This window comes from Acomys minous, assembly GCF_964271855.1.
Source record: "Acomys minous genome assembly, chromosome: 16".
Classification (NCBI taxonomy): Eukaryota; Metazoa; Chordata; class Mammalia; order Rodentia; family Muridae; genus Acomys; species Acomys minous.
The window spans coordinates 65,003,079-65,016,585 of record NC_140498.1 but is presented as its reverse complement, the minus strand read 5'-3'; the positions used below and the strand labels follow the sequence as shown (position 1 = coordinate 65,016,585).

At 45.1% G+C, this 13,507-nt stretch overlaps 1 protein-coding gene across 3 annotated transcripts in view; it reads left to right on the top strand.

The window, feature by feature from the left end:
- LMTK2 (lemur tyrosine kinase 2) overlaps positions 1-13,507 on the top strand; it is a 92,282-nt gene that overhangs the window by 58,406 nt on the left and 20,369 nt on the right. For all 3 annotated transcript variants that reach the window (XM_084762506.1, XM_084762507.1, XM_084762505.1), the window contains exons 7-9: positions 974-1,107; positions 9,833-9,917; positions 11,414-11,535. In XM_084762506.1, the coding sequence (XP_084618632.1) occupies positions 974-1,107; positions 9,833-9,917; positions 11,414-11,535 (341 nt within the window). The remainder of the gene's footprint in view (positions 1-973; positions 1,108-9,832; positions 9,918-11,413; positions 11,536-13,507) is intronic.

The window sequence follows — 13,507 nt, the reverse complement described above, 5'->3', positions numbered from 1 at the left end:
AGCAACCATATGGTGACTCACAACCATCTATAATGAAATCTAATGCCTTTTTCTGGAGTGCAGGTGTACATGCAGACAGAACACTGTATATGTAATAAATAATCTTTAAAAAACAAACAAATAAACAAAACTAAGAATGGTTTAGGAAGATGCCAGGCCTCCAAATACAAACACATTCTTGAGCACATTCCTCTCCGCAGAAAGCTTTTATTTGGATTAGGCCACAGCAGTAAATACCTATTCTTGTGTAAGGAGAATATAACATAGTATTTACTCAAGTGACCTCCCCCGAGCAGATATGATGTCTGTGCATCATCCTAGACAGGAAGCCTAGAGCAGTCATGGGGAGTAGCTGGGAGCCGAATGCCTGTGAGTCTGACTGGGCTTTGTCGCTTCTCCTGCACAGACTGCCATCCTCTGCCTAGGCTTATTGGAATTGGTGTTTGCAAGTGGCCGGAACGTTCTTTCCCGTGTTGGTCTCTGGGGAAAGAAGCTGACTGAGACCTGAGCCACATCACTAGCACTCAGTGGCTTTCCTCACCTCTTCCACCTTCCTCTTGCTTGCTCCTTGGCTTGCTCATGCATAAATGGTGGTCATGGAACCTTGGGATAAAGTACTGACTTGGCAACGTGTGTCCTGGAAATGGAAGTTAGGTGGTGTAAATGGCACCATTTAAAAACAAAACAAAACAAAATTCTCCCTATCAGGTCTGTGATACTTGAAGGTTTCTACACTGCACTTAGTTTAAATGTGCATCGTGATAAAATTAGATTTCATTTACTGTTTTGTTCTTGTATGTATTTGTGACTCTCAAATGAAAATAATGTGTACTTCAGATGTTGGTTTGGTTGGCATTACCTGTAAGCAGTTCTAGTGAGTCATCTTAATAGTTCATATCAACCACGGTGCTTCCCAAGGTGCTGGGTTTCCTCTGGTGCTGCACTTGATACTCACGTCAGCTGGTGTTTGCAGGGCGACCTGAAGGCTTATCTGCGCAATGAGCAAGAGCATGTGCGGGGCGATTCACAGACCATGCTGCTGCAGAGGATGGCGTGCGAGATCGCCGCAGGCTTGGCAGCCATGCACAAGCTGCACTTCCTGCACAGGTAGGTTTGGCTGGGCACATGCACACCTCACATCGCCGCTGTTGCTGCTATCTGAAGAGGTTATGAGGTCTGGGAAGAGGAGCTGGGGGTGAAGTGTGGCTTAGTTGTATACTGCTAACATGCCTAAAACTCTGGGCTTGATGAACTGGGCATAGTGGTACAAATATATAATCCCAGCTCCCAGGAGGCAGGAGGATCAGAAAGAAGTTTAAGGGCATCCTCGACTACACAGTGAGTTTGAGGCCAGCCTGGGGTGCATGAGACCCTATCTCAGAAACACCAAAACAAAAAACAAAGGCCAGACAGAGGAATGGAAGATGGAAGGGAAGGAAGGAAGGAAGGAACCAAAGGGATCAGGTTATAGCATGAGCTCTCTGCGTGAAGACGTAAGTATAGAGCTGGGTTTCAGTTAAGCCAACGCCGAGGAATAGAATGAACATAGCCTGAAGTCTAGAAGATAATCAAGGAATTTGAAGCAGTATAAGAAGTGCACAGGCCTCAGTCGAGAGTGAGTGTTTCCGGCTTCTCCTGACCTCTGATTCAGTCTGCTTTAGGCTGGAATCTCCTTAAGAGTTCCCCATCATGATGCTGGCTCTCTGTAGGTGGCGGCTTTGGTTTCTCACCACCTAACAGGTTGGCTTAAGAGTGTCAGGATTAGGTCTCCTCCTGTTTGTACCCTGAGTGCAGGCAGTTCTGGGCTGTGTGGCTTTGTGAGCAGGGCCTCCCCTGGTGGCTGCACCTTGTACTTCGTTCAGGTGGTTAACACCCGAGGGCTTTCTTCTCTCCCAGCTCAGGTGGCCAGTCGGCTCCAGGAATTGGAGAAGCCTGCTTATTTTCTTTCTTTCTTTCTTTCTTTTTTTTCTTTTTCTTTCTTTTTTTTCTTTTTTTTCTTTTTTGAGACAGGGTTTCTCTGTGTAGCCTTGGCTGTCCTGGACTCGCTTTGTAGACCAGGCTGGCCTCGAACTCACAGCAATCCGCCTGCCTCTGCCTCTGCCTCTGCCTCTGCCTTGCCTCTGCCTCTGCCTCCCTAGTGCTGGGATTAAAGACGTGTGCCACCATACTTGGCTAGACTTCAGGATTTTTGAGTTCCACTTTTTCCTTTTTCTTTTTCTTTTTCTTTCTTTCTTATTTTTGCTTTTTCGAGACAGAGTTTCTCTATGTAGCTCTGGCTGTCCTGGGCTATCTTTGTAGACCAGGCTGGCCTCTAACTCAGAGATCTGCCTGCATCTGCCTCCTAAATGCTGGGATTAAAGGCAAGGGCCACCATACCCAGCTCTAATTTTTCAAAATAGATTTATTTCCTTATGTATATGTAGCGTCAAGAACACTGGCCAGTGGCTGAGCGGTGGTGGTGCACGCCTTTAATCCCAGCCCTTGGGAGGCAGAGGCAGGCGGATCTCCAGGAGTTCAAGGCCAGCCTAGACTACAGAGTGAGTTCCAGGACAGCCAAAGCTATTACAGAGAAACCCTGTCTCAAAAAACCAACCAAACAAACAAACAACAAAAAAACCAAGAACAACAGAAAGATCACTGGCCAGAAGAGGGAGTCAGATCTCTTTTTTTATTGCGCTCCATCTTTGAGTGAGAGTGTCTTTGAGGGAGGAGCTCTTCCTGGCTGCCATTTTTTTCAGCTAGGCTGGAAGCCAGCGATCCTGAGTGAGCCTCTATCTCTGCTTCACCTAAAAGGTGGGGTTACAGGCACAAGTGGGACACGTGAGGTCATAATTCCATTGCTCATGCTTGCGTAGCAAGTGCTCTTAACCACTTAGTCTTCTCTTTAGTTGATTTATTTAACTCTTAATTACCCAGAGATCTGAAAAGGCATATCTGTCTTGAGGAGATGTCTGTGAAGTTTGTATTTTCAAAAACAAGTCTTGGGCTGGAGAGGTGGCTCAGAGGTTCATTCTGTTCCTGCAAAGGACTCAGGTTCAGTTCCCAGCATCCGCCTAAGGCAGCTCACAATGGTGTGTGACTCCAGCACTAGGGAATCTCACTACTTCTGGCCTCTGTAGCGCTCCCCCTGTGGGCCACCCCTGCCCCCAATACATAGACACAGACACAAATACAATTAGAATATAAAAAATTTTAAGTCTCCAATCGAAATCAACAGCATGAAGATCCCAGAGTCAACTAGAAAGTGTGCATAAAGCCTGTTCACCACTGTGTTCTTAAAAGATGACAGAGCTGTCATAACCAGGAGTGTTTTCCCATGCTTCCTCAAGGCAAAGTATTAGAGACTTGAAAACAAATAAGGACAAGTCAAATGGCCTGGACAACACCCAAGCACAAAGCCCAAGGTACAGACAAGCCTTGGAACCATTGGCAGCTGTTACATTCTGCTTTTTAAAGCAACTGCTTCAGCCAGGGTGGGTGATAGCTTGGCTAGTAAAGAACTTACAGGACCAGAGTGTGGCCTGTGTTGTTATTTGTTTACTTTATTGTGGGAAAGGCATGTATCGTGGTTGTTATGTGTGTTAGCCTGTGTGTAAGTGTCCATATGCAGGCCGTGGCCTCGGAGTCCAGGGAGGGCATGGCCCGGAACTAGAATTGCACGCAGCTGTGAGCCCGGGTGTGCGCTGGGGAGGGACCTAGGCCCTCTGCAACAGTAGCAAGTGCCTTTAACCACTGAGCCGTCTTTCCAGTCCTAGTCAGGCTTTTCATTTTTATAAAAGCCAACGTGGCATTGCAGGCTTGTAATCTCAGTGCTGGGCAGACAGACAGACGGAAACCTAGGGAATGGCTAGTAGTGGGGGAGTGGCATTGTGTGACAGTGGAGGAACAATACCTGAGGTTATACTCAGGTGTCCACACACACATACACACAGAGATGCTGTTTGACTTAAAGTCTCATGTGGGGCAAACTTCTGTTCTTTAAATTCCTCTTGTGTGGGTAGCCTTCCATATGGCATTATTTTAAAGTTGAGATTTAGAATATTGGTTGACTCAGAGGGCTTGGTTGAAATAGATCAGTCCACCTGTCTAACCCAAAGTTGTCCTTATGTTGGGAACTGGTCTAGTAAACCACCCTAGTTAAAATTTGTTTTTATGTAATGTTTAGAAAGCTTTACCGAAGGGTTTCAAGTAGGCTGCGTTTCAGAGGTGGCACACAGAGCCTTCATCCCTGAAGGCCATGTGAGTGGCACGTGTTGCTGTCACCATTCCACAGATGACCCAGCTTAGGATGCTCTGTCCTCCTCTTCCAAGGCCTCCTGAGCAGCAAGGCAGGTCACTGTAGCGAACGGTGCGAACAGTGCATATGCTCAAGCTGGCTAAGTAGCTAACTTGACAACCAACAGGAGCACCCACCCAGATGACGGGCGTGCTGAGGAACCTCTCCTGTACCACCTGCCTTAGTGGCCAGCCAGCCTTCCTTTTCTTCCTTCCTTCCTTCTTTCCTTCCTTCCTTCCTTTTTTTTTTTTTTTAAGCCAGGGTCTTATGTCTTATTGTGTATCCTCTTTGAGTGTCCTGGAACTCAAAGAGATCATCCGCCTCTACCTCCTGAATGCTGGGATTTAAGGTGCACACCATCACACCCAGTTGACTCAGAGATCCAATTTCCTCTGCCTCCGGAATGCTGGGATTAAAGACATGTGCCACCATTACCAGGCTTGCTAAAAAGATTCTTTAAAAGAAACAAAACTTATACCCAGTGGTCAGGAGGCCAAGGCAATAGAATTGTAAATTCTGGGATAGCTTAGGCTACATAATGAGAGCCTACCTCAAACAGACAAAGTAATAACCCCAGTTATTACTTGAAAGGGTGGCATATGGCAGAGACATTCACAAGGGAGCTAATGTAAGCTTCAACTGTCTGTACTATTGAATGTTACACAGTGTGGCTTAGGATGACTAGGCTGGTTAACAGGAGGGAATTCTGTATTGTGATATCTTAAGCACGAAGGTGCAATTTAGTAGTCGTAACAGTGTGTACTCTTCTTTGTTTGTTTTGATGTGCACACTATGTAGAAAGATTGTTCCTACTAGTTTGTTAATTCGTACTACCTGCAAGGGTAGAGGGAAAGAAGGAAGAATTTTTAAAAACCAAACAAACAGCTTTGCACTTGACAGCACAGAAAGAGCCGTTGCTGCCCAATCAGTTAGTGTGGCATCTGTGTATAGCTTAGTTGAGAGAATCCTGGCCTGGCATCCTCCAAGCCTCAAGGAAAGCAAGTATGGATGTGCATGTCCTGGCATCTGAGATTTGGGAGATGGAGGCAAATTAGACCAGAAGTTCAAGGTCATCCTCAGCTACATAAAGTTTGGAGCTAGTCTGAGCCACATGGGATTCAGTAAATCAAGGTATACACCATCTACTGGTGTGTCTGTGCCCCACGAGTTAACACCCTCTGTAGAAAATAATAAAGCACCAAATGCTATATTTTCCTAAGTTAGCCCAGGGCAGGCTGCCTGAGAAAATTAGCATTCCAGGTGGAGAATGCTAGCTAACCTAGTAACTAGCACTTGGGCCACTGATTACAAAGGTGCACACAGAAAATATGTCAGCTTTCATTGATCCTGATCCAGCATGGCCTCTAGTCTAGACTTGGCTCTGTGGAGGTTGTCTCATGGGTAGTTAATGCTGGTGTTTTCACTCACAGGAAAGATATCTGGTTACCGTGTACATTATAGGTACAGGAACCTGAGAGGATAGGCCAGAACCCAGGGTCCCTCTCAGAAGCAGAGTCCTCGCTCACATGCCAGGGAGGCTCCTCAGCCCTGCACTGGCTCCTGGGATGTGCCCATTCTCCTCCCACTCCACCTCTGCTGCTGCTCTGTTTTGTTAGGGGCTAGGGAGCTGGAGTCCCCAAGTGATTCTTGGCCACCTTTGGTGGTGAAAACCATCAAGGCCTTGCCCTAGAGGTAGTTACTTGACAACTCAGGTAGGCCTCGGTAACAGTTTTGGTGTGGTTTTTGTTTTTTATTTTGATTAGACACTTTCTGTGTTTGTCGGTGCTGAGGATGGAACTCAAGGCCTTGCGTATACCCCTGAATTGTGTCTCTGGCCCCTCACTCAAGGATCCTAGGTAGGGACTCTAATCGAACCGAGCCATGCCCCAGCCCAGGCTTGGTTTTAGACGTTGTCAAAGCGTCCTTCTTCCTGTGTACTCAGCTTCGGCCTCCATGTCTTGGGGTCCACTACTAGGAAGTTCCATTCCCTAGGCCTAGACTCTGAGCTGGAATGGAGTGTGACCCTGACCTCTGCTGTCACACTCCTCTAGGGTCGAAACCTGGGCAGGTTGGTATTCAGTGCTCAGAAACTGCTTATTTGAGTATTTTATGTAGTTTTGTAGTTGTGTACAGTGGGACAGTAAGTTGGAGTCAGTGGAGAGCCACAGAGCACAGCCTTGTTGGTACCTGGCCAGCCCAAGGAAAAACCTACTCAGGAGGCCTTATCCCATCCCATCACCAGTCCCCCGAAGCCCAGCCAGCAGTCACGGACAGCTCATAGGCACTGTCCTCTATGTCTAGACCAGATTTCACAGTGGAAGAATTCTGCATTCCCAAAGCCCAGCCAGGTGGCTCCAAGAAACAGGAAAAAGGCCACCAATTCTTTAGGAAAGCTTGTGCCCCCGCCCACCCCAGCCAGCTTCTTGATGTAATCTGCTGCGTACACATCTAAGATCCACAGTGTGATGGACACAGCAAAGCCCTTCAGAGAGCCTCAGTGTTTGTTGCTGCAGACACACAGTGAGGGCCAGCGGGGGTTGGGGTGTTTATTTTCCTTTCATCAGCTTTGCAACTAGGAGTCTCCTTTGACCCCTCTGAGCTTATTTTTTCTGTAGAGTTGGGGATCTGTTTTACCAAGTAGCACTGTTAACAAGATCGGATAAGATGGCTTAAGCCAAGCTCCTGGAAGAGTATTCAGTGGCTCTTAGGCGTTTGGCTTCCTGTTGTCACCCTCTGTATCGGGAACTTGGTTTCACTGTTTCCTGTAGATAGAAACTTGGCATTGGTTAATTTGGAACTAGGATTGGTCACCTTGAACCATTTGCACTAGAGAACCCTTTCACACACACAGATGGGCAGGGGTGATGTATAGCTACCCAAGTTAAAAACAAATGGTGATGAGATGTGAACCCTTGGGCCTGCTGCCAAGTGGAGTGCCCAGCAGTGCCTTCTGAGAGCCAGGTAGGGCTGGAGCTTGGGCAACTTCGTCACCAGACCTGTTTTTCAACTTGAAGGAGAATGCTGGCTGCGTTTGTGTTTCCTGACCTGAGCAGCCTTGACGTCAAGTTGCACGCTAGCATCTTGTGTTTTTTCTGTTCCATAGCTTTGCACATTAATAGATGCAAAGAATACTTAGTGCTAGCATTTGGAGGCCAATCACAGCAGTACTTTGAATCTAGTCTGTAATCCTAACATATTCATATTCGTATTCATTTTCTCTGTCTCTCTGTCTCTGTCTCTGTGTTTCTCTCTCTCTGTCTCTCTGTCTCTGCCTCTGTCTCTGTCTCTCTCTCTCTCTGTCTCTCTCTCTCTCTCTCTCTCTCTGTCTCTCTCTCTCTCTCTCTCTCTCTCCCTTCCCCTCCCCTCCCCGAGACAGGGTTTCTCTGTGTAGCCTTGCCTGTCCTGGACTTGCTTTGCACACCAGGCTGGCCTCGAACTCACAGAGATCCACTTGCCTCTGCCTCCCGAGTGCTGGGATTAAAGACGTGACCACGCCTAGCTAACATTTTCAAAACATTGTGTGTACTTTTAAAAAATTGTGCTTCTGTAATCCCTGCTTCCATGCATATACACTAAATTAAGAGAGAGAGAAAAGGTTGGAAGATTCTATATTGTTAATGACAGCAAAGTCAAAAAGTATCCACGGTTTGCCCTAGATACTAACTACCATCACAAAGGCTTCATGATGAAGTGCTGTGCACATCACCACACAGAAACAGCATAGAGAGCCATTCAGTAAACCAAATCAGAATTACACTCAGCATGCCCACTGAGACCGACACACGCAAGAGGCAGTGTTGCAGCCACCCACTGTTGCCCCTTATAGCTGTTGATGGAAGAGTCTGAGCTCTTCACCCACTAGCAAAGGTACTTTCAGCCACTGCACTCGTTAGTGGGTGCTGTTTCTTTCTCTAGCTAGTAAATAAGAAAACGGAGTCACTTAGGGAAAGAGAAGGTCTTCCTTAGAGAAACACCTGGGTAGTGAGGGCTTCATAGCCACATCAGGCAACTCACAACCACCTATAACTCCAGGTGTAGGGGATCCAACACCCACTTCTGGCCTCTGAGCATTTAAACTCAGGTTCACAAACCCAAGCACAGATAGACACCCATACACATAATTTTAAAACAATTTTTTTTAAAAGGTGGATGTTTTGGTTTTTTTTTTATCTTGTTTTGTTTTATTTTTTACTTATTAAAGTACATTTTGTTTGTTTGTTTGTTTGATATGTGTATGTAGGCCACTAGACAATTTCTCACGTTGCTTTTTCTGTTCATTTTATTTTTGAGACAGTGTGTCTTGCCAGCCTTGGAACTCACCAGGTAGGCTAGGCTGGCCTCCTGTATCTGCCTCCCCAGCTCTGGGTTTGCAAGTATGCACCGTCACCTCCAGGGTTTTTTTTTTTTTTTTTTGGTTTTTCGAGACAGGGTCTCTCTGTGTAGCCTTGGCTGTCCTGGACTCACTTTGTAGACCAGGCTGGCCTCGAACTCACAGTGATCCACCTGCCTCTGCCTCCCGAGTGCTGGGACTAAAGGCGTGCGCCACCACGCCCGGCACCTCCAGGGTTTTTTATGTGGGCTCTGGGGATTAAACTCCCATCCTTATGATTGCAAGGCAAGCACATTAGGTATCAAGTTATTGTCCCACCCCTCAAAATACCAGATTTTGAAAATGACCTCATTCTTAAAGCAAATCCTGTCCACACACTGTACATGGTGACAATGTGCTCTCCTCTTCTCCCTCAGGACGGGTGAGTGGGAAGAGGTGAGAGCTTCTCGGAGAGGGCCTGCTGCCAGTGCTTGCATGTCTCGAAAACTGAGGGCAAGTGGTGGCACACAGTGGCTTTTGGATCTTTGGATTGCACCTTTATTAATACATTGAGGAGATTGTTTCTAATTGTAAAGAAAATCCAGGTGATTTCTATATTTTTAAAAAAAGATTTATTTATTTTTATGTGCCTTGATATTTTTGCCTGCATGATGGTAGCAGATCCTCTGGAACTGGGGTTAGAGACAGCCATTTGGGAGCTGGGAATTGAATCAGGTCCTCTGAAAGAGCTGCCAGTGCTCTTCACCCCTGAGCCAGCTCTCCAGCCCCCAATTTCAGTGTTTTCAAGTTCTTTGTGAGTTACTCTTTAAACACTGATCCAAGCCACGGATGTAGGTATGTTCGGTACTTAATCAGTGATTGTAGTTATGTGCCTAAAATGTGGTTAGGAATATGGAATATAACTCCTTTTTTGGTTTTTCGAGACAGGGTTTCTCTGTGTAGCTCTGGCTGTCCTAGACTTGCTGTGTAGACCAGGCTGACCTCAAACTCATGAAGATCCTCCTGCCATTGCCTCCCAAGTGCTGGGAATAAAAGTATGTAGCACCACGCCTGGCCAGAATATAACTCTTAAACTATGAAAAAAAATGGGACAGTAATTAGTAAGCAGAGAGCTGAGGGCAGGGTTGGTTTCTAAAGGAAGCCTCTGACTGCAGCAGTTCTGTGCGTCGAGATCCTGCCTGTGGATCTTATTTGTTCTTACACCGACCTTACTCTTTCATTTGCAGTGATCTGGCCCTACGGAATTGTTTTCTTACCTCCGACTTAAATGTCAAAGTGGGTGACTATGGAATAGGATTCAGCAGATACAAGGTAAGGAAAGTTCTGCCTGCTATCTCCTTAACCTGCTTAATGTCAGTCATGGAGTTTGGGTTGAAAAACACTGCTTATGCTTGAAGAGTGGGTTAAAGACATCTGTAATTCATGTAATTGGCTCCGTTTGACTGAAAACTATATAAAGAACAATATTAAAAATACTTTAATTGTATGCTTACTTATTTCATGAGGATGTGTATGTTTGTGGGCACATACATGGAAGGGCATGCATGAGGAAGTCAGAAGACAGCTTGCAGAAGTCAGTTCTCTCTACTGGGTGGGTCCCCAGGACAGAACTCAAGTTAGAAAGCTTGACAACAAGTGCCTTTACCTGTTGAGCCATTTCACCAGCCCTGTATAACAAAACTTATAATTAGCATGTGGGCAAAATGGCTAATTAATATCTGTAGAGCTAAGCACATACGTCTATAGATGTTTCTCATTACAGTCAGTAAAACTGCATTGCAGGTGTAATAAAGCTAATATTTAAAAAAAAAAGCTAATATTCACGGTTTTGTCTTTTTTAAACAGTTACAAATACACTACTACAGAAAACAAATCAGTAGGTTTTCATCTGTATATGTTTGCTGAGCTCGGCTGAAGCAGGTGTTGGGACATGGGCAGGGGTTGCTGGGGCTGGAGAGATGGCTTAGTGGTGGAAGCACTTACTGTTCTTACTGTAGGCGACATAGGTTCAGTCCCCAGGACCCACATGGAGGCTCACAACAGTCTGCAATCCAGTTCCAAAGGATTTGACAGCCTCTTATTATCTCCTCCTTAGGTTTCTGTGGCATACATGGTATACATACATACAGTCAGACAAAATATTCATGCACATAAAGTTAAATGAGCTGTTACGTTTTTCTTTATCATTCTTTAAAAAAGAATGCTATTGCTGTAATACCCATTGTTTTCTAAGCAGCAACCTAAATATACCATTTATCTGTCATTCAGTGGGTTCCTGTGAGGACCCGAGTGCTAATGCTTTCAAAATATGCAAATTGAGATTGGCTTTCTGCCCAAGTGCTAGCTGTAGTGTCTGAAGCACTTACTGTGTACTGTGAGGTTGTTGCCAGCACTACCTTTCTAACCCCTCACAAAGGGGCTTGGCTTTGTTCAGCCTTACTTACAGCTATAAGGAAGAGGGTTCCTCATGTCTGTAGCTCACCGTCACTCTGCTGCTGGTAAGTGGTAGAGGACAACCTTTAATGTCACCTGTGGTAACCAGCATCAGTGTAGAAGGCCAGCCTATGCTAAAGGTGACTGAGCAAGCACCGTGGCTTAGAGACCTGTTCAAAAAACCTCCAGACTTGAGAGGAATACCTCATGCACGTCCGTCTTCCTTCCATCCAGAAGTCTCTGCATGCCTGCTTCCCCTCTCCCCACACTGTGTTTTGGGGTTGGATGTGTGTTTTCTGAGAATGTTTTGTTCTTAAGCTGTCAAGCTTCCCTTATGTGGAATGCCCTTGAACACTGTGCTTGTGACTGTGCAGGAGGATTATATTGAGACAGACGACAAAAAAATTTTCCCCCTGAGATGGACAGCTCCAGAATTAGTGACCAGCTTTCAAGATAGACTCCTGACTGCAGACCAGACTAAATACAGTAATATCTGGTAGGTATCTGACATGCCATTTTATTTGGTTTCCTTAGCAAAGGCTTGACTCCCTTCTCTTTGAGTATAAAGTAATTAATTATGTTAGGATGCAAGAGGCAGAAAGACACATCTTGAGCCTTTTGAATGCCACTTGCTTCTGCCCATTTTCCTCAACTAAAAACGAACCAGCATCTGTTGTACACTTTGTGCCTTTACAGGGCCTACAACACAGTAGGTACTTAGTATTTGCTGAAGTGAATGGAAAAGATGAAAGACCGATTTTTTAGGGGTCATTTCAAAATATGCTTAAAATGTTGTATCTAAATCTTTGACTTGATAGTGTCATGGTTTTCTTAATGATAGCTACATTTTAGGGAATCTTCTTTCTGTTTATTTTGGTTCCCTTTTCTTGTCTTCCTTTGGATCAATTTTCTTTTTTAACAATATTTCACTCTTTATTTGGGAGCTATGCATTCCTTGCCTGTACTTTTTTTTTTCTTTAATTAAAAAAAAATGTGGAACACATCACGAATTTGCATGTTATCCTTGCACAGGGGCCATGCTAATCTTCTCCGTAGTGTTCCAATTTTAGTATATATGTGCTGCCAAAGCAAGCACTATGCCTATACTTTTATCAGTTACCCTAGAAATTAGAATGCGTGTGAATCTGCACATCTTAATCTTATTTTATTTCCTAACCCTCTTTCTTGATGAGTAAAAGGGCTTAGAACATTTATTTTTAGCTGTGTAACACATGTGCACACACATGTACACATGCACAGAAGTCTTGTCATTGGGTTTTCTATTTTTTTCTTTTACCCTCCAACAACATGTTTCTCCATGTAGTCCTGACTCTTGGACTTGCCCTGTAGACCAGGCTGGCCTCGAACTCAGAGATCTGCCTGCTCCTGCCTAGGATTAAAGATGTGCACCACCGCTGCCTAGCTAACATGTTACTTTCCTTTTCTTTCTTTGTTTGGTTTGGGTTTTTTTGGTTTTTTTGTTTTTTGTTTTGTTTGTTTGTTTGTTTGTTTTCATTTTTCGAGACAAGGTTTCTCTGTGTAGCTTTGGCTGTCCTAGACTAACTTTGTAGACCAGGCTGGCCTCGAACTCACAGCGATCCACCTGCCTCTGCCACCCAAGTGCTGGGATTAAAGGTGTGTGCCACCACGCCCGGCTCATTTGTTTGGTTTTTTGAAACGGAGGTTTCTCTGTGTAGCCTTGGCTGGCCTGGACTCAACTTTGTAGACCAGGCTAGCCTCGAATTTACTGAGATTCACCTGCCTGAGCCTCTCGAATGCTGGGATTAAAGGTGTGCTCTACCACCCCTGGCTAACTTTTTGACATCAATGTTCATTTAGATTTATCCACATAACAAACTGCTTTTGTCCTGTTTGTTTTGTTGGGCTTTGTGGTTTGCCCTCAGACCTTCCCCTTGGGTTAAGCTCCTTCTGCTTAGAGTGTGTTCTTCCTCGTTTGCTTTAGTGAGGCCTGCTGGTAACAGACTGTATTTTCTGTGGGTCTGCACACACTTACCTGCTTTGTTCTCATCTCTTAAATGCACTTTGACTTGGTGACAGTTATTTCCTCTGAGCATGTTGAAGATGTCATTCTACTGTCCCCTGGCTTCCATGTTTGCTTTGTGTAGTCAGCTGTAAATTTGCCTAAGCTCTTTGAAGGCAATGTGACGTGTTCTCTCTGGCTGCCTAAAAATACTTTTCTGACTTCTTTCTCTTTTCCTATTTTTCTATGATATATTGAAATGATTGTTAATATTTAATACTGATTCCCCCCCCCCCCCAGACAGGGTTTCTCTGTGTAGCCTTGGCTGTCCTGGACTTGCTTTGTACACCAGGCTGGCCTCGAACTCACAGAGATACACGTACCTCTGCCTCCTGAGTGGTAGGATTAAAGGCATGATTTATTCTTTTAATAAATCAGCGGTTACTCCTTAACTGGATCTATACCCAAACAACCATACAGAGAGACT